The sequence below is a fragment of the Solanum pennellii genome, chromosome 7 (assembly GCF_001406875.1).
Source record: "Solanum pennellii chromosome 7, SPENNV200".
NCBI lineage: Eukaryota > Viridiplantae > Streptophyta > Magnoliopsida > Solanales > Solanaceae > Solanum > Solanum pennellii.
This window is the reverse complement of record NC_028643.1, coordinates 68135359-68161670: the sequence shown is the minus strand read 5'-3', so window position 1 is coordinate 68161670 and position 26312 is coordinate 68135359. Positions and strand designations below refer to the sequence as shown.

General features: G+C 36.4%; 1 protein-coding gene across 1 annotated transcript; it reads right to left on the bottom strand.

The window, feature by feature from the left end:
* Positions 1–9: 9 nt before the first annotated feature.
* Positions 10–13009, bottom strand: LOC107025428 (3-hydroxyisobutyryl-CoA hydrolase-like protein 5). Its single transcript, XM_015226214.2, has 12 exons — positions 12937–13009; positions 12773–12858; positions 12634–12700; positions 12162–12213; positions 11897–12059; positions 2457–2541; positions 2172–2382; positions 860–920; positions 689–787; positions 488–589; positions 358–399; positions 10–189 (listed from the first exon to the last, which is right to left on the bottom strand). The coding sequence occupies exons 1-12, from the start codon at positions 13007–13009 to the stop codon at positions 25–27; spliced, it is 1206 nt and encodes a 401-aa protein (XP_015081700.1). The 3' UTR covers positions 10–24.
* Positions 13010–26312: the final 13303 nt, after the last annotated feature.

Sequence of the window (26312 nt, the reverse complement as noted above, 5' to 3'; positions counted from 1 at the left end):
GCTTCAAAGAACATTTTTGAATTTTCATTTTGTTCGGAGACAATAACCAGAATTCTCATATTTTCCTCCCCATCTGTAATATTCTTCTTCTTTTGTAGGAATTTGAAGTTCCAAGTCATGTTCATCGAATGGCTTGAAGATTAAGTCGAGTTGCTCATCGTGCACTTTGTCAAGAGTTGAAGGGTTCCACTGAAAATGAAGAAAGAAAATATTTTTTTGTAAATGCATCAACTACTTATAATCAGTTTCAGTATTGAAAAAATATTACTTTTAGTCTGAAGGACTTTATAGTTATTCTAAATTCTTGATTGGTTAATAAAACTATCTATCTACCAACACTTGAAGGAACATACATACCTTTGGAGACTTGTCCTTGTCAATGATGGCAGCCCTTATTCCCTTTAAAAATAAAATTAAAGAATTCTAAATGAGAAATCACAAATCAAGTGTACCTCTTTGTGTGTATGTTTGCTTAAAAATAAATTACCTCATACAAATCATCAGATATTATTGTTTGTAATGTGTTCTTTGTAATCCTAAATTCTTTTCTCAAACATTCAGATAGGGTTTGGGTCCTTCCTTCTCGTATCTAAAAAAAATGTGTATATATAGAGAAAATGTAAGATTCTTTCTCTTTCACATTTCAATGGATATGCATAAATTGTTTATATGTATAAGGACTAGTTACCGATCTCAATGTTATTTTCAGTCCAATTGGAGATGCTTTCTTTATACTTTTAAGCACTGGCATAATCCAATCATTTCCTTTTTTGCCTGCTTCAGCTTCCTGAAAATTAAAGTTGTATCAATTATATGAAATTCCATTTCATATATATATAATAGTATAATCAATTCTTACAATTGAATCCAGGATCTCCTCCACTGTTTCCCTGGAGAAACAATCATCGATTATGGACAACCTACAATTGATTTATACATGAAAAATGCATTAATATCTCACAAGAACAATTTGAAATCATAATTTTATGATACATTACTTGCTCAAGACACTTCTTTCATCTATTTGAACATTTGTAGAGAATTCATCGATGAGAGATCTAATAGTATCCTCTTCATCACCGTTGTGTATGCTTAGTAAACTCCTCTCTAACTCAAATGCTTAGTAAAATAATATTTTCAATGTATCATTTAATTATTTTTTTACTATATATTTTTTTTTTAATTTTTACTCTTACACTTATTTTGTACCTCTATGTAACAGTTAATTACATGATTTTTTAAAACATTTGAGATGAATAATATAAAAAGGAAAAAGTACAAATATGTTATTTTAAAAAGATAAATGATTATCAAAGAATGAAGAAGACATAATTATTATTCTTTGGGATTTAACATATTTACCCTCAAAATAATTAGTAATAAATACAAAATGAGATTAGCTTTACTATATATTCTAAAGATAGATTAAAGGATGAACACAAAAAATAGTAATCAATTACGAAGTTATATTTAAAAACTCAAAATGATGGAGATATGAAAAATAAAAATTCACTTACAGCTTCATATATATTGTAGTATATTCATCTTGTAACTATCATAATTTACATATTTCTCGGCAAAAAGAAGATGAATATGCATGAAATTTTAAAGAATACGGATAAATAAAAGAGTAATAATTCTTATAATTACAAACTGGTAATGAAAATTTTACAACTTATGTAGTACCTATTCTAGAATGCAAGATGAGAAGGAATATAAATAATGTGGTGTGAGTGTGTTTGATAGACTCTTCATTGCCCCCACTTATCTTATAAATTAAAATTGAAAGGTTATTAGACTCTTCATTACCTACATTTAATTAGTACATGAATATATGATGCATTAAGATCTTGTTTGATGCATGAATTTTAATATACTATAACTATTACTTAATGTCAATTGATTAAATAGATATTAATATTAATTTATTTTATGGATCAGATAAGGACAAAAAGGTAATTCAACTTTGAGGTTAGGAGCTTCCCACCTATAATAATATATGATAGTATAATCAATTCTTTCAAATGAATCCAAGATCTCCTCCACTGTTTCCCTGGAGAAACAATCATCGATTATGGACAACCTACAATTGATTTATACATGAAAAATGCATCAGTGTGAATACATATTAATATCCTCGATACAACAATTCAATTTATATGATACATTACTTGCTCAAGACACTTGTTTCATCTATTTGAACATTAGTAGAGAACTTATCGATGAGAGATCTAATAGTATCCTCTTGATCAGCGTTGTTTATGCTCAGTAAACTCTTCTCTAACTCAAATTCTTTGTGTGAAGGTACAAAATGAGTTGCTAATCCAGCAGCAACCACTTCTTTACCCTTCAATTTCGCTCCTATTAAGCCCAAATATTCCCCTACAGACATACATACATTTAACAACATCATACACCTATTCAATTTTTAAAAATACATGTTCCATCTTACTTACCAAGTCGACCTGGAAGGTGTGAGAGTATGTATGATAAGTCACAGTCTAGGTGATATCCTAGGTTTGCTTCGGGAGTGGAACAAAACTGCAATTATATTGTACTCAATCAATTAGAATAAAGTTAAGATTTGTTATATTCTAGGTGTTTTGATGACCCTCACAAATGAGGGGACTGGTCCCTGTCAGAGTGCTCTCGTCCAAATACAAATGGGGTACAACCGTAAAAGCTGTCATGTTAGGTGGTAGGTGAAAGTGCAGCGTCCTACACCAATAAGAAGAGAAGACGAGATTGTATATTTCAGTATCTCACAAATGCAGGGACCTGGTCCCTGACAGAGTTCTCTGCATCTGATACATAATGGTGTACAGCTGTAAAGCTGTCTTGTCAGTGGTAGGTGAGGCGCCAGCGTACTGAACCAATCAGAATGGAGGAGGTTGTTTGTCCACTGGTTAATAACTCTTTATGGTTGATACTTTCAACATGACAAACAACATATTAAGTTTAATCATTTAAGAAGAGAGAGAGCAGCAAGTATTTGTCGAGAGCTCAAGCATCAAAGAACGCAGCAAGGGACCTGGTCCCAAAAAGTCTAAGCACGAGAAAAGGACAAAAAGACAGTTATCAAAAAGCATCCAACTCTGAGGGGTTGATGCACAACTTTTCATGACAGCAGACTCTCAGCCAATAGCCTCGTCCCAAGGGTTTGTGTCCATTTGAATATAGTCTCTTCTCCATCAACACAAACATAAGTTTTGGCAAACAAAGTTTTGGATTTCAGAAAATCCAAAAGCTCAAAAAGAAAAGGCCATCTTCAAGAAGTATCATCCTAAAAGCAACAGGGACCGGATAGAGCTGCAAGCTATATAGTTGTCTTAGGATTATATCTTCCGTTCTTACATTGTAAATCTGTTCCTAATTTATAAAGGATTCAGATATTTGGTTTGGGTTTGTAAAAAATCTAAATCAGTTAGGGTTAACTGATTTAGTGGGAAACATTGTTTTGTTACTTAGTCAAATTCTAAGTCAGCTAGAGTTAGGTGGCTTAATGGGCGGTGTGGTATTCGCTTAGCAAAGTCTAAGTTATCTAGGGATGATAGCTTAGTTGGCGGTGTTGTATCTGCTTAGGCTCTTCAAGTAACAGGTGAATTACTTGACTGTGAGATTAATAACTTTTTCTCACATTGGTTGTAACCATGTTTCACTTTTTCTTGAGAAGATTGGTGAAGACGGTTGAAAATCATGTACATCAGATCGTGGTTTTACTCCCTTGAGCAAGGAGGTTTCCACGTAAAATCATTGTGCAAATTTTAATTACAGCCATTTACTTTCTGTATTTGTTTCAACTACTGTTCTTGCTGAGTCAAGGGACCTGGTCCGTTAACGTATAATAGATGTTGACCACTGTCTCTGCTTACATTCTGTTCTTACTATGTCAAGGGACCTAATCCATTGACTTCTAGTAGACGCACCCATTCCAACAAGTGGTATTAGAGCGGGTGCTCTCTAGCTGGTTAACACCAAGAGAGATTTCTATGGAAATATGGTTGCTCCACTCATCAGAAATCAAGAAGCATCAAAGAAGGAGTTGAAGAAAGAGAAGTCTCTAGCTATCAAGATGATATCTGGTGAAACTTATGATGAATATAAGGACATGACATGCCTTACGAGAAGGTATCAAAAATGGGAAAGGAAACGTAGAGGCTTACAAAAGGTCGAAAACTCAAACAGAGTTGTAAATGCAAACCACTCTTGCCACAATTGCGGAAAGCAAGGGCATTTCATCAGAGATTGTCCCATTCATAAGGTTGAAGTCAAAACTTATCAAAAAACTTGAGAAGAGTAAGGCATAAAAAGGGACCTGGTCCCCGATAAGAAAGCAAGAAAAGATGCAGTTAGCTACATCATGAAGAAAGCTTTTGATGTATGCGGAGACTCCTCAAGTGAGTCAGATTAATCATAATTTCATGTAATTATATACCCATGCTTGCAGTAAAAGGTGATGAAGTTGTGTTTGATGCCACATTTGCTTTGATGGCAAAATCTGATGATGAGGAAGATGAAGAAGAGGTAACCCTTTCCGATATTAAACAAAACTTGCATGTTTACTGTGTTAAGAAGTTGAGAATTCTAGCTGCTATTTTGATTGACTCTATCATCTGTCAACAACTGAAAAAGAGTTGACGAACAATAGCCTAGATATTCTTCATGAAGAAAAGGTAGCCTTGGTTGACCAAATGTCTGTTGCGGAAGAAAATGTGATAGTTCTAGAAGCTGAAAATCTAGAACTCAAGAAGAGATTGAAGATGTTGAGTGAGAAATCTGGAAAAGGAAAATGAGAGGCTAGTAGTATGCTAATGAAGCTAGAAGCTAGTCTTAACACTGCTGAAACAAAACTTGCTATGGCCTCGGAGAGAAATAATCAGTTGGAAAGGGACCTGGTCCGTGTCAAAGAAGAACTGAACAAATCTCTCAAATAGTCCACATCTTCAAAATTGCTTGCCAATCTTACTAGTCAAGGTCAAAATGATAGAAAGGGGTTAGGAAATTCAAGCAAAAGTCCTTCTTACAATCTCCATAGCAAAGGTATGCTCATGTCTAATAGTTTGTCGTGTCTCCATTGTGGTCATGATGGTCACTTGAAGAAGGATTGTCTATCTTGGAAAAAATACCCAGGATAACTTTTCAAAATATTCTAAACAGAACAACAACAAAAGAAGGGAACTAGTCTACATAGGAGCAATCAGAAGATGGGACCTGGTCAACAGAAGAATTGGCAGAAGAAGGGACCTGTTCAACAGAAGAATTGGCAGAAGAAAGGACCTGGTCTTGCTTCTGTTCCTAAGTTGAAAAATATCAATCTACCTCACTGGACAAAGAATTCTCTTCTCACTCCTTTATCTGCTTACTGGGAACTCCAATTGAAGTGGGTTCCCAAGGCTAACACGTGATATGACATTCTTGTGAGAGAAAGTGGCAACAACCAGTGTCGATTCATGAATAGTGGATGCTCAAAGCACTTGACTTCCTCTCTCTCAAGGCACTTCAAAGTGGAGGTGTCTCATTTGGTGATGGCAAGAAAAGGTATGTTCTTTTTGAAGATATGTTTTGGAAATCTATGGAATACACTATTGAAGTACAATCTTTCAAGTATTTCATAAAGATGTGATGAATGAAAGTAAAGTGAAGTTCTCTTAAAAGGGAACGTGTGGTCACAAACTTGCTCTCTCGGGCAGTTATTTTAATAGAAAAGAGATGCAAGAACATGTATATTGCTGATCTGATTATTGCTCGTAGAGACAACCTCACTTGCTCTAGTGCATAAAGTGAGAATGTTAAGGTATGACACAAGAGATGTGTCTCATGTGTGTGTTGCTTTGCTGCACAAACCTGTGTCGTGGGACCTGGTCCCAGTCTGCATAAAAGATGATATTTGTAGAGAGAAAAGTCATAAAGTGACACCTGAAGTTGTCTCGAATTTTCAAAAAGACATCTTAACTATGCAGATGTCCTATTATCCCCCTAAACTATTCCGAACATATATTATTACATCATTTTTGGATCAATTGCACATTTTAAATGGCAAGTCTTATCACACACCAATCATTGTGTGACACGTGTTAATTCAATTTGAAATATTATCTTTTTTTCATTTTAAGTTTTTTTTTTATTTCTTTCTCTTACTTTTTGACTTATTTTCGTTTTATTATTTTTATTATAATTTCATTTCAATTTTTAATTCATCTTCCACCCCAATTTTCAAGCTCCATCCATTTTCTTTCTTTATTTCTTCTTCTTCACCTCTTATCCTCACCTAATCCCACACCCATATCAAGTTGAGCCCCTCCATTTTCTTTCTCTTTCTTCTTCTTATTTGGTCAAATTTCTTACTTTTGAAAATTATACTATTTTTTAGACTTCGTTGAGTTATTGATAATAAAACTAATTATTTTTCTAAGAAAGATCAAAATTTTGAAGGTATCATCATTTAATTTATCTCATTTCCATATAAATTCAAAATCAGAAATGATAATTTCGAAAGCATAAGAATTGTCCAAAAATTGAAAAAGTTTAATTAGAATTTGGATAAAAAAGTAAATAATGTCTACTAATCATCTTGAAATCTAATGAGTTTATCACAGTGTTCGAAATGTATTAAAATATCTAGATATAATTACAAAATTGAAGAGAGTTAAACTAATAGTAGAATAAAAAAGAGATCGAGTTGTGGTAAAAAGTGACACTGGAAGTGATAAGTTTATGAACATGACAACGAATTTTTGAAGAAGAAGGAAGAAAGAAAAAGAAAAAAAAAATAAGGAGAAAAAGTTAAAATAATAAGAAAAATAAAAATATATATTTTATAGTAAAATTCTTGTAAAAATAAAATTATATTCGTTTTTTTAGTTTATTCACGCTCTTTAAGAGAGTGTATACACTCTCCATAACATGTGGACAAAAAATGATGTAATAATATCAGTTCAGGATTGTTTAGGGGGGTAATAGGACACTTTCTTAGTTTCTGTATCTTTTTGAAAATTCGAGACAACTTCAGGCGTCACTTTATGTCTTATCTCTATTTGCAGATGACAAAGGTTGTGACAATGATGTTAAGAAGAAGCAGATCAGACCATCCTTCAGGTAAAATATGCAGACTTTAAATCTTTCAAGATTCCTCCGGCTGAAGTGATGAGTGTAACATGTTTTGCGACAAAAATGATGATATTTAGTAGTGTAATCTCAATGATGTAGAAAGATTATGTGTGGGATACTCTTACTCCAGTAAGGCTTATCCGGTGTATAAAGTTGCATTGAAAAAGATGTTCATGCGGTTTTGGATGAGTCTAGAAGAATTGAGGAGTTGCAAAAGAAAAAAAACTAGAAAACTCTGAGTTGGAAGGGCTGCTTCAGAATCAGAGAGTTGGTCTATATAGTGAGCTTGTTGAATAACATTCTCTTCATGAATCCAGAAATCTTAAGGAAGCGGATGCAGATGATGAACTTGATGAGGGACCCGGTCCTCTAGAAATCATTGGACAAAGATGATGCAGTTCAAACTGATAAAGTGAATTCTGAAGGTGACAATTAAGAAGCTGATCAAGCTCAGTTTGAAAGATGCAAAGAATGACATTCGGTTCCCAAACAAGCTGATCGGCTTGTCCAAGTTACTTCTCAATAATGGCTTCAAGAGAGGTAACATTGTCAAAAGCCCTATCTTTGAATTCACTATGAAAGGAATTGTTGATTATTCAGGTACATATTGATGATGTCATCTTTGAGACAATCTTTGAGGTGTTAATGTGAAGAGTTTATTTCACTCATTAATAGTGAGTGTTAAAATGAGCATAATGGAAGAATCAAATCTCTTCTTGGAGCTATAGATCAAGCAAACCTCAAAAGGTACCTTTGATTGTCAAGAAAAGTACATTTGTGAGCTGCTCAATTGGCTTAATATACTTGAAGTCAAGACAATGAGAAAGAAAGCTGATGTCATCTTGAATTTTTGTAAAATGGAAGATCAAGTGGCTGACATATTTACTAAATCCCTAAGCTTGGACAAGTTGTATACTCGTATGGGAACTTAGCTACAGGAAAGAGATGACACAACGTTCATGGTAATTGACGTTTGATCAAAGACGGGGACCTGGTACCAGTTCAGAGATACTGAAGCAGCTGAAAAAAGGTTCATGTTATGACTGCCTAATATAATTCTACTCTCATAGGCACTAGCTTGAAGCTAGATGTTATTGAACCTGGTTCAGAGATTCCATTCTTGTATAATGAAATCACATTTGAAAGCTGCTCAGAGAATCCTAACTATCCATAAAGAGACTTTTTGACTTGGAGGAACAAGGTGATGTTGATCATGATGGATATCCCGTTGATAGAAAGAGTACCTCGTGAATGGCTTATAGGTTGATCTCTCACTCATGGGGAACTAAAAGGCAAGATTCAGTTGCTCTTTCAACAACTGAGGCAACATATGTAGCAGGTGAAGCTTGAAGTGATCAACTCTTGTAGATCAAGCAACATCCTAAAGCTCTTAGACGACATGGCCGAAATAATCAAGTTGAAGTTGGGAATGCTGAAACTCTCTTGAAGGGATCCTGCCTGAAGCAATCAACCCTCTCATGACTATGCAAAGGGAGCAGGTATCCTTGTTTTTCAGTTATGTATGTTTAGCAAGTTCAGTTTCATAGGTATACACACATGACAAAAGAGCTGAAGGAAAAGGGAGGTCAGGACAGATCTAGGCAATCACATTCAACCTATAGGGAGGGACCTGGTCCGTTCTCGAATGTTAGCACTCTTAACATTGCATTTTGAATTATGCATGAAAACCATTGCAATTGCCAGATGTCTGATCGTTGTGACATCTTTTGAATACCAAGATGACATTTGCTTCTAATTCTCTTGTACTTCATATGTCTTTTCATATCCCCATAAAACTCAACTTCCCTTTCAAAAGTCAGAAATACTCAAAACCCTCTTTTCCCTTCTCTCTAAAAACTTTCAAATGTTTTAACCCTTTATTCTTACTAGAGAAATTTTTGATGAAGATGTTTTTAAGTGTGAAGAAGGACCTGGTCCTCCAAAAAAATTGAAGAAGTGGAAAAGATGATGTTCAAAAAGGGAGAAGTTGATATTTCGAGAACTTCATACTGAAGAGGAATATGTCTGATTTTTTTTTTTTAAAAAAATTTGGTTCCTCAATTTTTTGACCTATTCATCTCGAAGGCATTGAATTATTTGTCTTACCGATCTTTCTGTTACGAGAAACTCAGGCTGGTGTTGGAAGCTATGACAGTTGCTCGTGTTAACTGAAATAATGAAATGGGTTGTTTAAAAATTCAGCTTCCGAAACAACACTATCAGAGGGACCAGGTGCCAAAAAAAAAGAAGAAGAGAAAATTGGCAGCCCTGAATGTTCAACATATAGGTTGGGCTGGACAACATGCTGAACTTTAAGAGAAGATTCTGAAAATCTTATGATATGCTCTATTAATTCTTGAGCAAGGAGTGCCACGCACAAGCGGAGCAAAAAGAAAGCATTCTTTCAATCCCTTGCCTCTAAGCCATCCCTTCTCTTGCTATATCTCTATGTCAGTCCTCGTTACTCTTTTTGGGTTTTGTTCTAGTTTTCATTTGTAATCATATTTGCAATGCTTTAATGACTGATCTTTTGTTTATGGATGAAAATGTCTTGTTTCTACTGACTTGTCTCATTACTTTATGTTTTTTTACTCATGCTAAGTGTTGCCCAAGTCGCCATGAATTTGCTTGAACTGTATTTCTGTCAACTTGGTTTACTGCTTTAACCCTTTTTTATGATGTCAAAAAGGGGAAAGTTGTTAAGGTAAGGTATGAGATAAATGGTGTTATAACTGCTTGAAGAAGTATGAGATCAATGGTGTTATCACTGCTGGAAGAAAACATGGGTCATGCCGATAGGGGGAATCAACGCTAGCTATTTTAATAGGAAATGGTTTTGCCGATGGGGAAATCAATGCTAGCTACCTGAAGAGGACCTGGTCCTGCCGACAGGGGGAAGAATAAGAAGTTGAACAAGTTTGTCATCATCAAAAAGGGGGAAAATGTTATGTTGTTGTTTTGATGAGTTGACAAACTCCGGGATGACTCAACTCTAGTTACCCCAAGAATTCTTGTTGATAGAGGGAACTAGTGAATGAGTATGTCATCATCAAAAGGGGGAAAATGTTATGTTGATGTTTTGATGATTTGACAAACTTTGGGGATGATTCAACTCCAGTTGCCCCAAGAATTCTTGTTGACAGGGGGAACTGGTGAATAAGTATGTTATCATCAAAAAAGGGGAAAATGTTTGTTCGAAGCTGAGTTGAAGATGTTAGCTCGAACATGATATAAAGTTTTGATGATATAACAAACTTATTGATCTAACAAGGAACCAGATTATTGTTATTGGAACAGCTGACAGTGAGATGAATGATAAACTCAGTGTGAGGTATATTTGTGTGCTATCATCAAAAAGGGGGAAAATATTATATTCTAGGTGTTTTGATGATCCTCACAAATGAGGGGACCTGGTCCCTGTCAGAAAACTCTCGTCCAGATACAAATGGGGTACAACCATAAAACCTGTCATGTTAGGTGGTAGGTGAAAAATGCAGCGTCCTACAACAATAAGAAGAGCGGACGAGATTGTATGTTTCAGTATCTCACTAATGCAGGAACCTGGTCCCTGAGAGAGTTCTCTGCATCTGATACATAATGGTGTACAGCTGTAAAGCTGTCCTGTCAGTGGTAGGTGAGGCGCCAACGTATTGAACCAATCAGAATGGAGGAGGTTGTTTGTCCAATGGTTAATAACTCTTTATGGTTGATACTTTCAACATGACAAACAACATATTAAGTTCAATCATTTAAGAAGAGAGAGAGAGAGCAGCAAGTATTTGTCAAGAGCTCAAGCATCAAAGAACGCAGCAAGGGACCTAGTCCCGAAAAGTCTGTGCACCGAGAAAAGGACGAAAAGACAGCTATCAAAAAAAGTTGTCAACTCTGAGGGATTGGTGCACAACTTTTCATGACAGCAGGCTCTCAGCCAATAGCCTCGCCCAAGGGTTTGTGTCCATTTGAATATAGTCTCTTCTCCAACAACACAAGCATAAGATTTGGCAAACAAAGTTTTGGATTCAGAAAATCCAAAAGCTCAAAAAGCAAAGGCCATCTTCAAGAAGTATCATCCTAAAAGCAACAGGGACCGGATAGAGCTGCAAGCTATATAGTTGTCTTAGGATTATATCTTACGTTCTTACATTGTAAATCTGTTCCTAATTTATAAAGGATTCAGATATTTGGTTTGGGTTTGTAAAAATCTAAATCAGTTAGGCTTAACTGATTTAGTGGGCAACATTGTTTTGTTGCTTAGTCAAATTCTAAGTCATCTAGAGTTAGGTGGTTTAGTGGGCAGTGTGGTATCCGCTTAGCAAAGTCTAAGTTATCTAGGGGTGATAGCTTAGTGGGTGGTGTTTTATCCGCTTAGGCTCTTCAAGTAATAGGTGAATTACTTGACCGTGAGATTAATAACTTTTTCTCACATTGGTTGTAACCGGGTTTCACTTTTGCTTGAGAAGATTAGTGAAAACGGTTGAAAATCCTGTGCAATAGGTCGTGGTTTTAGTCCCTTGAGCAAGAAAGTTTCCACGTAAAATCATTATGCAAATTTTAGTTACAGCCATGTACTTTCTGCATTTGTTTCAACTATTGTTCTTGCTGAGTCAAGGGACCTGGTCCGTTGACGTATAGTAGATGCTGACCACCGTCTCTGCTTACATTCTGTTGTTATTGTGTCAAGGGACCTGGTCCATTGACTGTTAATGGACGCACCTATTCCAACAAGATTTATTCTCTCTAGTCCATCATTATTGAAATTTTGAGCTCTTTTTCGATATCAAATACTAACTACTTTTTCAGTGACAACGGAGAACTTCATTGGAACCATCAAGGATAGACCTCCACCCGCTGATAATCCATGGACAAGAGCGATATGCGGTTTCTTGTAAGTATGAATGTGATAGCAAAGCCAATAAATACTATAAACATCTTCAAGACAAACCCCTTCAAAGACGATACATTTATTCATGAGTAAAAAATAAAATACTCAACAAGTAAAAATAAACTGAGTGACTAATTATATATATATATATATATATATATATAATAGTTACTTGTGTTTCCTTTGCAAGTCCCCACCAGCAGAGAATATACGGCCAGCTCCCTATTTGCGAATCGATTGAAATTGTTAACAATTACGCGAAAAAACTTATCCACACGGGTGCAATTACGGAGCCAGAATTTTCTTAAAGGATGTCCAAAGTAGAATATTTAATCATTTCGTATATTACTTTATTTGTATATATGCTATTTTTTTACGATGAAGGGTGTCCAATTGACACTATGTGGCTACGCCACTGCACGGGTGTTTACACTCAATTGATGTAATTTTCATTATTACGTGATTTAATGAAGTAAAACATATTTTAATTAATTAAGATTAAGTAAAATGAACTATTAATTTAAACACATGATATGCATGTATTGGATAGGTGTACACACCCGGTGCGGGTAAGTTTTACCCAACCTAACAATCAAGGGAATTAACTAAGGAAAAAAATTAAAACAGATGCTACTTAATTAGCTTGATGGTTACAAATTCAGCATTATCATCAATCTCATATTTATCCAATTCCTGAGCAAGCATTAATGCCTAATGAAGAAAATTTTATAATTAAATGAACATTTAATTATAAAATCTTAACAATTAATGTGTTTTTCATACCACTTTGCCTGATATAACATTTAAATGTTTAGGCCGATTTAAGGTGAGCATTCTGGCGGGACCAATTCCCTCAGCAATAACAACCTGTCAAACAGACGCACAAAAAAAATAGCTCCATTTTAAGCCTTAGTTTGAACATAATTAAGTAAATAACAGTATGTTTTCTCTGTTTCGTTTAATTACTTCTGGAGGCATCGAAGAAATAATGATAGAACTCAGAAGATATGTTATTCCCATAAAAATAGAGTGATGGAATCTTGTAGACAATAATTCATAGACTTAAAATCAATTAAAAGTTTTTAGTACTAAATTCTTATTTGGAAGTGGTTCAACCTTAAATAAATACTTTTCATGCGATACAAATCTAGATTAATCGTCAGTAGCTTGTAGATACCAAGTTGTTAAACCAACACAAATAAAAATAATTCGGGCATAACTAATAATCGGGCACAACTGATAACTAAAGTCGGGCACAATTCTTTTACTGATCACATTTAATTTCAAGGATATTGTTGATGTCAAGTTTCTTCACATGAATGTAACTCTATTTGTTACCTGTTACGTTTTGACTAATCTTTAAAGTTAAATTGAATTATTAATTTAATATCTCAATGTTAATTTCTAAATGTTCTATGTTATACAATCAATTGCTTATGAGTATCATGTTTATCTTGGGTTAGTATGTTAAAAGTGATTTTTCTTTTCATGATATATTCACTTGATGTTGCTGGTGACCATTTAAATTTGCAAGGGTAATTTTGTTTGTTAAAGAATTAATTAACACGCTGTGAAATCAATATTTTGGTTTAGATTTTAAATGAGATCTAAAAGTTTGGCATGAATAACAAACTATTGGCGGTGATGGGCTATTAATTGGAGTAATTAAGTTGAAAACAAGCTTAATTAGGTCTGATATAGTTAAAGGCCTAATCTAAATCTATATTTGTATTAAAAAAAACTACATAAATTAGATATACATTCATACCATATCTAACAATCTATAAATATAAAGATTTTAAGAGTTCATGTATATCTGATACAGTGCATGTATTTGAGTTAATATATATTAGTTCACACATAGTATATAAAATGAAGTTTAATTTCAGGTTGATAACTAAATTTTCTTTTTGACATTCCTTATATTTTTTCACTGTTTAAGCATCTTTATTTTAAATATTATTATAAAGTTTATCATAATAAAATGGTGATGATCATAATTCATAGCATATCTAGTTTTCACTAGCTTTTATTTGCTTCATGCGTGTTACTCAAGGGATTTGTAACGTTATCAGGTTTGGTAAGGCAAAACCTTCTTGGAAAAGAAGAGAAAACAATATATTTTGTTGAAGTATTTAATTTTATGACCAATATGATATATATACAACTTGATACAAATCAATCCAGCAGGCTAGCTTTAGGTAAGAAATTGTGATTCCCAATTAATGAGATTTGATCTACTAATATGGAAACTAAATATATAATAATATATGGACAAGATATGTATTTCTCAACACTCCTCCTCAAATTGGAAAGTGAATATCATGATGAATTCTCAACTTGTTGCACAATGTTACAAATTGATATTTTCCCAAAGCCTTTGTAAAGATGTTTGCTAATTGCAAGTGTGTAGGAACATATGAAGGACTTGTCAGTTTTGCTTGCAACTTTTCTCGAACTATGTGACACTCTATTTCAATATGTTTTTTCGCTCATAAAAGACTATCCGTTGCAATATGTAAGGCAGCTTGATTGTCACAAAGTAGTTTTGTTGGATTAACATTTGAGATCCTTTAAGTTTTGAAGTATATAGCTTAACCATGTAAGTTCTAAACAAGTATTCGCCATAGCTAGATAGTCTGCCTCTGATGATCTAGAAACAACTAATTGTTTCTTTGATCTCAATGAGATAAGTGAATTTTCAAGATAAATACAGTATCCTGTGACAGACCTTCTTGCGGCTTGACAACTACCCCAATCTGAATCACAAAAGCCTATAAGATTGTTTGTGGAAGGAAATAACAAACCTTGACCAGGAGTACGCTTGATATATTTGAGAATTCGCACATCAGCATCTCAATGAGGTTTTTTAGGCTTTTGTATAAATTGGTCAAGATCCCGAACAGAATAGATATATAATGTCAGGCCTCGTGACAGTGAGATAATTTAATCTACCAACTAGTCTTTTGTATTTTGTTGGATCATTCAGTACAATTCCATCTCTAGAAGTTAACTTCAAATTTTGTTTCATTGGAAACTTTTCAGGCCTTGCTCCTAAGATTCTTGAATCTTGCAAAATGTCTATTGCATATTTTCTGTGATACATAAAGATGCCTTCTTTGAATGAGAAAACTCAATACTTAAAAATACTTCAACTCTCCAAGATCTTTAATGTGGAAGTGTTTGAGAAGAAACCTTTTGATGCGTTCAATTTCTTGAAGATCATTTCTTGTGAGAAGGATGTCGTCAACATAGATAAGTATTATTGTGAATGAACCTTTCGCCTTAATGAAAAAGGAATAATCAGCCTTTGATTGTTTAAAATCAGGATTTACGGATAATTTTTGAAAATGTTAGAAACTAATTTCTTGATGCTTGCTTAAGGCCAAACAAAGATTTGTGAAGCCGGCGTACAATGTTCTCCCCCTGTCGGCGCAGACCTGGTGGAGGTTCCATGTACAACTCTTTCATGTAAGGCTTCGTGAATAAAAGCATTATGGACATTCAATTGATAAGCGAACCGATTTCTAGCAGTAAGAACTGTAAGTAGACAATAAATTATCGTGAGTTTTGTTATTGGAGAAAACGTTTCTTGATAGTCGATTCCCTCAATCTGAGTATATCCCTTTGCGACAAGATGAGTCTTATAACACTCAATCATTCCATCTGATTTGTATTTTATTTTATAAACCCATTTGCATCCAATGGGTTTCTGACCAACTAGGAGTGGAACTAAGCTCCAAGACTTATTGTTTTAACACTTGTAATTCAGCATTCATGGCTTGTTGCCAATGTAGATCAAGAACAGCCTGAGCATATGATGAAGGTTCTGTGTGACATGTAATGTTATCTAGGAAAATGCAATGTACTGAAGATATGTAAGAGTAAGAAAGATAATGAGAAAGAGAATATCGAGTACCTGATGTTTGAATTGGCACAACGATTGGCTTGAACTAGCAATATGTAGTCTTTATGCCATTAAGGAGTTTAATTTAGACGAGAAGATTGTCTTAAAAGAGGAGACGAAGGAACCACAACCTTTGAAGTGACTGGAATAGTTTCAAGAGCTTCATCCGACGTTAGATTTTGAACAAGTTGGTTGGGATTGACAAGATTATCATCTGTTGTATTTTCAGATTGGGTGGGATTGCTGGAAATAATTTCAGATTGGGTAGGATTACTAGAAAAAACATCTGATTGACTAGGATTTCTAAAGCGTCCTCCATAATTCTGGGTGCATGAGATCCTACTTTCCAGATAGATTGAGGTTGAGGAGATGAAACATCTTTTAGGACAATTCGTGGAGAGGACCAATTGCCAAAAATACTAGAAGAGAATTGAAATGATAATGAGGTCGAAGTTGGTGTAACTGAACTAAACGAGAAGATAGTTTCAGAAAATTTGACATCACGACTTACAAAAAATTATTTGATTTCTAGATCGTAAAGCTTATAAACTTTTTGACCAGTAGGATAACCAACAAAGATGGAGCGTTTGGCTCGAGAATCAAACTTTTAGTTATGTTTAACAATAGTAGCATTACACAAACAACCAAAAACTTTTAGGTGACTAAGGGATGGTGATTTATGATATAGCAATTCATAAGGAGACTTAGAATGTAAAAATGGAGTTGAAAATCAGTTAATAATATAGACAACAGTCAAAACACATTCACCCCAAAAAGTGATTGTCAAGTGATTTTGAAAACGTAAAGTTCGTGAACCATTTAAAATATGACGATGTTTGCGTTCAACTATCTCATTTTGTTGTGGAATGAAAACACAAGTTTGTTAGTATTCAATTCCATTAGAGTGAAAAAAATCATTGGTTCAAATTCTTTTCTATTGTCTGTCCAAATTTTTAACTAGAGCATGAAATTGTTTTTAGTAAATGATATAAAGGATTGCAAAATATGAGAAGTTTCAAACTGTATTTCATAAGAAATAACCAAGTACATCTTGTAAAATTATGTACGATAGTAAGAAAGAAACAAGCCCCAAAATTAGTAGGTACTCGATGTGGACCCCAAACATTGCAATGTAATAAGTCAAATGGAGAACGAGTAGATATGTTACTCAATGGAAATGCAAGACGTGTCTGTTTATCCAAAGGATAAACATAACAATTATTATCAAAGGAAACATTACGAGAAGATAATAATGAAACGATTAATCTAAGGCGAAAAGGTGATGGGTGTTAAGACACCTGTGCTACAAATCTTTTGGTTGTGAAACTTGATGAAAAATTGGTGGTTTTTGTATTGATAAAAGGTAATAGAGACCAGTATGATGTTTACCCGAGACAATCATCTTCCCCATAGTCAAGTCCAGTAATACAAAAAAAGTGGGAAACATAAGGGCAGTGAGTTTGCTATAAGACAATAAATTTAATCGAAAAGAGAAAACATGTAAAAAATGTTTAAGGTAATTAATAACAGATAGTATTAAATAAATAGTATTAAATAATATTAGTATTTACTGTGTACTAATCCTAGTCCTATTAGGATTAGTACTCCTTAATTCTAGTCCTATTAGGATTAGTACTCCTTCCTATATCTCCTATATATATCTCCCATGTATTCCCTTAACACTTCAATACAATCAATATTCCTTCATGGTATCAAGAGCCAGAAAACCTAGATCTTCTTTTCTCTAGGTTTTTTTTTCTCTCTTTAGGGCACCGATCGTTCCCTCTCTTCTCTTGGGCGGCGGCAGCCATGACAACCGAGGTGGATCCTCTCGATTCACTTCCTTCTGGCGTTAAACTCCTTCTCAGGCATCTTCATGCCCTGATTCCCGAAAAATTATCAGACATAAATTACCCTACATGGAAAATCACCGTTCTTACAGCCCTTGAGGCCAATTACCTTCTCAAATACGTCGATGGAAGCACAGAACCGCCGCCGGCAGTCATCACCGCCACGGACAAATCAGAAAAAACCAATCCGGCCCATGCCGCCTGGAAAGCCGTGGATGGCCAGATCCGATCATGTTTGATTGCGGTCATCTCTCCCACGGTTCAGAAACACGTCCGATCCTACACAACTGCTTCAGCCCTGTGGACGGCCCTCGCAACACGCTATGCATCAATTTCCCACTCTCATATTTTTCAATTGCGTGATCGTCTCCACACAATTACCAAAGGCACGAAAACTATGGCGGAGTATTTAGACGAGGTCTCCACCATCATCACAGCCCTCGACACCGTGAACGAAATCATTCCCGAAAAAGATCTCGTCATGTGCGTCGTTCGGGGGCTCCCATCAGCTTACTCCTCCATTAAACAGGCGGTTCGCATCAGTCCAACGCCCGTTGACCTGGCTACTCTCTCCTCGTGGCTAAAAAGTGAAGAAATCAACGTGGATCTGGAGAGCAAACTTCTTCTCCGAGAAGCCGCTGTTATGGAGCCGGCCACCGCCCTCACCGCAAGCCAGAACTATCGCGGGGGGCGTGGTGGCGGCCGGCAGGGGAGCCGCGGCGGCTACGGCAGAAACAGCGGAGGCCGCGGGCGCGGCGGTCGGCAGGGCAGTCGTCCGCCGTACGACGGTCAGCAGCACGGCAGCAACAACAGCCTGCACTCCTTCGGCAGCGGCGGGCAGTCATCTTCCAGCGGCGGGCAGGGCACTTACGAGCGGGATCGTCCAACTTGTCAAATCTGTCAGAAAACAGGACACACCGCTGTTCGTTGCTGGTTTCGGTATGAGGAGAGCCGAAATAGTGATAACCGTGCCAATTATGCATCTCAAGCCGGCCCTTCCTCTGAATGGCTGTTGGATACTGGGGCCAACATGCACGTTACTTCTGATCTATCCAAGCTTAACGCTCCAAATCCATATCATGGCTCCAATGGTATTACTGTTGGCAACGGTGAGTCCCTTAATATTTCTCACACTGGCACGGGTACCATTAAAACCCCCACCGCTATCTTTCACCTAGGTAACCTTACCCACGTCCCTTCTATTAAATCCAATCTCCTTTCAGTTCACCAATTCACAAAAGACAATAATTGCTCACTCTTGTTCACCTCTAATGATTTTCAGATCCTAGACAATACTACCAAGAGGGTGATTTTTCAGGGCCCCTGTGAGCATGGTCTGTACGTTCTTCCTGGCACAAGTTCGTCTGCCCACCCAGTTTCAGAAAGCGTTCCTGTGGCTCCGGTGGCTCTTTCGGCTGATGGCCACAGTCTGTTGTGGCACAGTCGTCTGGGTCACCCGTCTACTCAAATAATAAATTCTTTAATGTCTCAATTAGGTTTTTCTTCCATTCATGTAAACAATTGTGACTCCTGTTCAATTGCTAAATCTCATAAATTACCTTTTACTTTATCTGAGAAGCGTACAACTGCACCTTTTCAACTTATTCATTCTGACCTATGGGGTCCTACTGCTGTTCCTTCATTTGCTGGTTTTCGCTATTATATTTGTTTTGTGGATGATTTTACAAAATACACTTGGTTGTACCCACTAAAACACAAATCACAGGCATACACCACCTTTGTCACTTTTGAAAAAATGGTCAAAACACAATTCAATTCTCATGTTAAACTTTTTCGAAGTGACAATGGAAAGGAATATGTCAATAACATCTTTGGCCAGTTTCTGCAATCCCTGGGAATTATACATCAAACCTCCTGTCCATACACTCCCGAACAGAATGGGGTGGCTGAGCGTAAGCATCGCCATCTCATTGAAACGGTGGTTACTCTTCTACATCAATCTCATCTCCCTGTCTCCTTTTGGGTAGAAGCTCTAGCCACCGCAAACTACCTCATTAACAGAATGCCCAGTCACACCCTCTCCAACAAATCACCCTATCAACTCCTTTACCAAGAACTTCCCAATTATACCAACCTCCGCGTCTTTGGGTGTCTTGCCTACCCTTGGCTACGCCCTCATATTACTCACAAATTACAACCCCGATCCCGTCCTTGTATTTTTTTGGGCTATCATCCTACCTCCAAGGGTTATCGCTGTCTTGACCCACAAACTCATAAAGTCTACATATCTCGTCATGTCAAATTTGTCGAAAATGAGTTTCCCTACGAGTCTATTTCCTCCTCCACAAATACATCATTCATTGGCGTCCTTCCCCTTTTTCCAACATACTCACAGGGTCCCTCACCACCTTCCCCCACACCTCCACCCACTACCCAACCACCCCTCATCACCCCTTCGACCGTCACCCACAATACACCCGCAACCACCACCCACACTCACAACCAACCCGAACCACCCCATACCCACAACATCTCCAGCCCGATCCGTTTTGGGTCCTTCCCGGCCACCCCCGAATCACCACCGCCCGTGCCACCCCCCAATACTCATCCCATGTTAACCCGTGGCAAAGCCGGTATCTTTAAACCCAAAACCTTTCAGGCTACCATACTACCAAATACACCCCTTCCCGATAGTGAACCAACAACCTACTCTGTTGCCTCAAAAAATGCTTATTGGCGTCATGCTATGGATGACGAGTTTAAGGCTTTGACTGATCAGAAAACTTGGGTTCTTGTACCTAAGCCCCATGGGCGGCACCCAGTGGGCTGTAAATGGGTGTACAAAATTAAACACAATGCGGATGGCAGTATTTCCAGGTACAAGGCTCGTTTGGTTGCTAAAGGCTACAATCAGGAGTATGGGCTTGATTACTCCGAGACATTCAGTCCTGTTATTCGGCAGGAAACCATTCGCCTGGTACTGTCACTCGCCGTGCGCAACAATTGGCTCATCAATCAGTTGGATGTTTCCAATGCTTTTCTTCATGGCATGCTTGATGAAACTATCTACATGACGCAACCACCGGGCTATGTTGATCCCCGCTTCCCTCAACATGTTTGCAAACTCCAGAAGTCTCTGTATGGGCTCAAGCAAGCCCCCCGTGCTTGGTACACACGTCTGAAAACGTTCCTCCAGGGACTCGGCTTCACGTGTTGCGTACACGACACGAGTCTGTTTACTCGACATTCAGCACACGGTACAGTCATTCTTCTTGTCTATGTAGATGATATCATTATTACAGGCTCTACTGCAGCTCTCATTCAGGATGTCACTCGAGCTATGCATACTACCTTCAAAATGAAGGACCTTGGCCCGTTACATTATTTTCTGGGAATGGAGGTTTCTCGGACAGGCAGCGGCTTGTTTCTTCATCAGTCAAAATATGCTCGAGATCTGTTGCAGAAAGCTGGACTGGAAAAATGCACCAGTCAACCAACACCGATGGCAGTCTCTTCGTCTACGAATGGAGCCGACACCCCCTTTGCCGATATCACCCACTTCCGCAGCCTCATTGGGGCTCTACAGTATCTGGCCATTACCCGTCCTGACATCCAGTTTGCTGTCAACCGAGTTGCTCAGCGCATGCATCAACCAAGTGAACATGATTACCATTGTCTAAAACGCATTCTCAGGTACATTTTTGGCACTCTTGGTCGTGGTTTACTCATTCGACCCGGGGACTTGGAGCTTCGGGGTTTCTCAGATTCAGATTGGGCGAATGATAAAAATGACAGAAAATCTACATCGGGGTTTCTCGTTTTTTTGGGGCCGAACCTGATCTCCTGGTGTACAAAAAAACAACCCAAGGTCTCTCGGTCCTCGACTGAAGCTGAATACCGCGCCCTTGCTCTTCTTGCTGCTGAGACCATGTGGGTCACATATATTCTTCGCGAACTCCGCGCCACTCACACTGTTCCTGCTCTCTATTGTGACAACAAATCAACCATCTGTGTGGCCAAGAATTCTGTCCTACACACCAGAATGAAGCATGTTGATACCGATTGTCTCTTTGTTCGCGATGAAGTTCAAGCCGGCATCATGACTGTGCAGTATGTACCCACTGAAGAACAACCGGCTGATATTCTCACCAAGCCTCTCCCGAGCCGACAGCACGATTACCTCAGTTCCAAGCTTCCGTTCGCTTCCGCTCAGCTCAGCTTGAGGGAGGATAATACAGATAGTATTAAATAAATAGTATTAAATAATATTAGCATTTACTGTGTACTAATCCTAGTCCTATTAGGATTAGTACTCCTTAATCCTAGTCCTATTAGGATTAGTACTCCTTCCTATATCTCCTATATATATCTCCCATGTATTCCCTTAACACTTGAATACAATCAATATTCCCTTAACACTTGAATNTATATATCTCCCATGTATTCCCTTATTAGGTTAACACTTTAATACAATCAATATTCCTTCAGTAATATCTGAGTTAAAAGGTATTGTTCCAGTGGAATGAATTGATATTGGGGGCTCATTGAGTAAATTGACAATGGGTATAGATAAATATTTTGTTTGAGTAAAACATATGGAATAAGAAGTAATGTGATCAGTTGCTCCGTTGTCCGAGATCCATGACCTAGTGAATTAATTGAAAAATTATGAAAAAGAGATAAACCAGCTGCATTTGCATAGGCGTCGCGCTATTACCCACAGAACTATTATTTTACGTGAACAAACTTATTGCCTGAGCAATTTGTCGGAGTTGTTCTACTGAAAATCTATGTGAACCAGTGGTATCTTGCGAGTTAATCTAATTGTTAGATTGATGAGTTTGGATATTACATTAGCAATATGAGAAGGATTACCCTGAGATCCACGTTGTTGTCGATTATTTTGGATTTTGAGTTGTTGAGAGACCAAGTGTCATTTTAAAGCTTACATCTATCCTCCATATGACCTTTTCTATTGCAATGCTTGCAATGAAATTTCAGAGTGCGGCAATTCTGAATTGTATGTTGTTCTCGATTGCAATACTCACAACACTTATCCTTGAATTTGTTGAAAAAACTATTGGTACGCCTTTGAACTGCAACCGCATTAGATAAATTTTCTGTTGATTACGACGTATTTGTAATTGTGTTTCCTCTTGAATAACAAGTGAATATTCTTGTCGTACATCAGGTAGGGGAGACATCATGAAAATATTAGATCAAACAACATTTATAGATATCATTAAGACCCACTAGAAATTGCATTACACGGTCTTCTTCAATTTGATCAGTGTGTGTGCTTTAATTTGATTGCAAGTGGGAAATGTTCGAAATGTATCTCACTCATCCAAAGACCTTTGAGTTTTGTGCAATAGAAAGAAAAGTTCATAATACCTTGTGAGAGTGAAGCAAATGATTTTTGAATCTGATATATCGTTTGTGCATTCTTATGAGAAATTGATCTGTAAGATCTTGTCATAATTGGTGAGCCGTCTTGGCATAGATGACTCCTTTAGCTAAATCTAATTCCACCATGTAACATCCTAGAAATTTTTCGAGCTAAGACTTGAACCTTCCTTTGTGGTGAGTAAGTTTTTGCGAAGAAATTTAAAATTTTCATTAGTGTTAAGGTCAGGTCACTAGATGTAGCACCTTGAGTTCAAAAAGAACTAAACTTGAAATAACAAAAATATGAAATTTAGAGAGTTAAGCTAAGTATGAGTTTAAGGTCAACTTTAAACGACCATAACTCTTAGCACGGGATGAATTAGGTTTGCTAAAAGATACCTTAGGAAAGATCTTTGAATTATATTTCCAACTCCACCAAGTTTGTTAAATTTTGAGTTCGGATGAGTGTGATATGGTCTTTTGAGGTTAGCCTGTCCAGTTAAGGAAAGTTAGCCGAAAATAGTGAGAGGTACTTTTTCTTTTCCTTATCCAATCATATTTAATTCATTTTTAGTAATATTTTAGAGGTCTAATCCTATTAGTTTCAGTTTTAAAATCCCAAATGTACACCTAGGGTTTCAGTTGAGAGTTCAAGGAGAGAAAAGAGGAGAAAAGAGGAGAGGATCAAGTGTTCGTCGATATTCTTGTGTCTTATTACGGAATTTCATGGTTTTAATCCCTAAGAAGTATGTAAGGTTCCATAGTGTTGGGTTCGTTCACCCACACATCAATCATGATTTATTCAACGTAATTTCGTTCCTGAAATTTAAGGATTTAAGTTCTTGATGAGTTCTTGATAAGTGTTCTTGAAGTTTCATTATGTTTTGATGTAAGATTCTACTTGGGTCAACTTTAAATAACCATATCTCTCAGAATATTAAGAATTATGTGAGCAATAACCTACTCATTTAAAGTTAATTAAATTTACTTTCCAACGCCACTAATTTCTCGTCAATCTAATTTCTGAGTAAAAAGTTATGACTAGTTTAGTAACCTATAAAATGTTGTTACGAATTACCCGATCGAAAAATATTTAAAATAATTATTTTTGTCTTTTTACCTTCAACAAAATCATAAATGAATTTCTTGACTAATAAAAGACTAAAACAATCAGATTTTCATGTTCACTAATGAAAATGATAATCCTTGGTCATAAAGGTTTCAAGAAACGAATTCAAGAATCTTAAGAAAGGTTTTCTTGACTGTTTACCTTCAAGCTAGGGCTTCAAGTCTTCTAATCAAGTTCTTCTTAAAGATTCTTCAAGAATCTTATTCTTCTAGGTATGTAAGTCTATCATAGTGTTAGAATAGTTCGTCCTCACACCCTACATCTACTTTCAGATAAGTAAAACAATAATCTAGGATTCTACCCCTAGATTTGAGTATTCTTAAGATAAGTTGATTTTGAGTTCTTGAGTTCATGTTTCGTTTAAAAGTTATATTCCTAATTATCAAATTTATATATTGTTATTACGATCATTCATATCATCAACCGTAATTCTTGAATTCATAATTCACATCCAAGAGAGAGTAAAGAGTAGAGTTAAAGAAAGTGTTTGAGTTCAATTCTGAATCCGAATGAGAAGAGTCGTATACATGGGTTCCATGTAATATGTAGACCTTCGAGTCGATTCATTCATTCCCATAAATTCCGCATGGACTCCATAGATTGAGTATCTTTGAGAGGAGTAGCATTTGCAAGTTGTAAGCCTTCAGTAATTAGTTTCTAAGACATTTGAGTTTATATTTCTAATAATGGTATTATAATATATTACCTATGGAGTCCTTGAGTTGAATTTTTCATGTTTATAATTCTGCATGAACCCTATAAGTGTAACAATCTTGAGATGAGCAGTGTCTTTGAGTTCTTGAGTTGAGTCGTTCATGCTCATAATTCTACATGAACCCTCCAACATGAGCATCATGAAATTATCCATAAACATGAGATCACAAACCATAAATCCATAATCCAATTCAAGAAAATTTAAGATTAAAGTTAAGGGTTAAGAGCCAAGTCTAGAAGTTAAGAGCAAGTCAAAGTAAAGTTTATAAAGTTTTCAAAAGTCTTTCACAAACGCTTTCACTTTGTTTCAAAGACTTAAAAGTTCAAGTTGATTAAAAAGTAAAGATTGAAGTCATTTCTTCAAAGAAATGTATGTGGACTATGTATTTCCAAAGGGTTTAAAAATATTTTCACATTTGAGTAAAAAATGGAACATCGATTCCAAAAGAGATCTTTAAGCTAAGTTTTGAGTAACTATCTCAAACCAAAGAAAGAAGTTGTTTTAAAAACATATGAGCTAAGCATATTTTTGGGAGTAGTATTGAGCACCGATATGGGGATGCGAGTTCATATTAACTCAAGTCTCCATAAACCATGTAGTCATCATGGGTATCAAAGGGTCATACTTTTTAGATGATCTCTTAAGTTAAGCTAGTGGATCCACTAAGTTAAGCGCTCTATATGAAGGCAAAGTATAGGACAGTTCTGGCAGCGTGGGCAAGACGTTGTATCACCACTTAGGCTCATCGTGGTGGTTGTCGGTTAGAGAAACTCCACAGTAGTAATTGCATGATTCCTCAAGGGGTTCTTCTTAGTATGAATGGGGGGTATGAGACTTATTCATGTATTGCACAAGTAGACTTTGAGATGGAGTATGGTATGCCTTTTATGATATTATGATTATGAGTTGACATCATGCTTTAAACAGCTTTTTTTTTATGTTGCATTTGTTTTAAACTGCTTTATATTGAAATGAGTTCAATTAAGTATAAGGAGTTGAGTTTTTTTTCGAGTTGAGTACCTTAAGTTGAGTATCTTGAGTTGATATGTGTTTCATTGAGTCGAGTATCATATCTTTGAAATTGAGTGTATAATCTCCGAGTTGAGTATCGATCTTTCCTTGAGTAATTTTGAATATCCATGAGTATTCTCTTGGGTTGAGTAAGCTTGAAAATAGGTAAGTATGTTTTCATTTTTATCAATTCCAAGCTTATTTTATGCTTTGGAATTCCCCTTACATTCTCGTACACTCCACGTGTTGAGTCATTTGGCCTGCTCATGATACAAACACAGGTATTTAGGATCATCAATGGGAGCTTCATTAATACATCTGAGAGTTTGAGTTAGCTATGGTGAGCCTTCTTACTTCCGAAG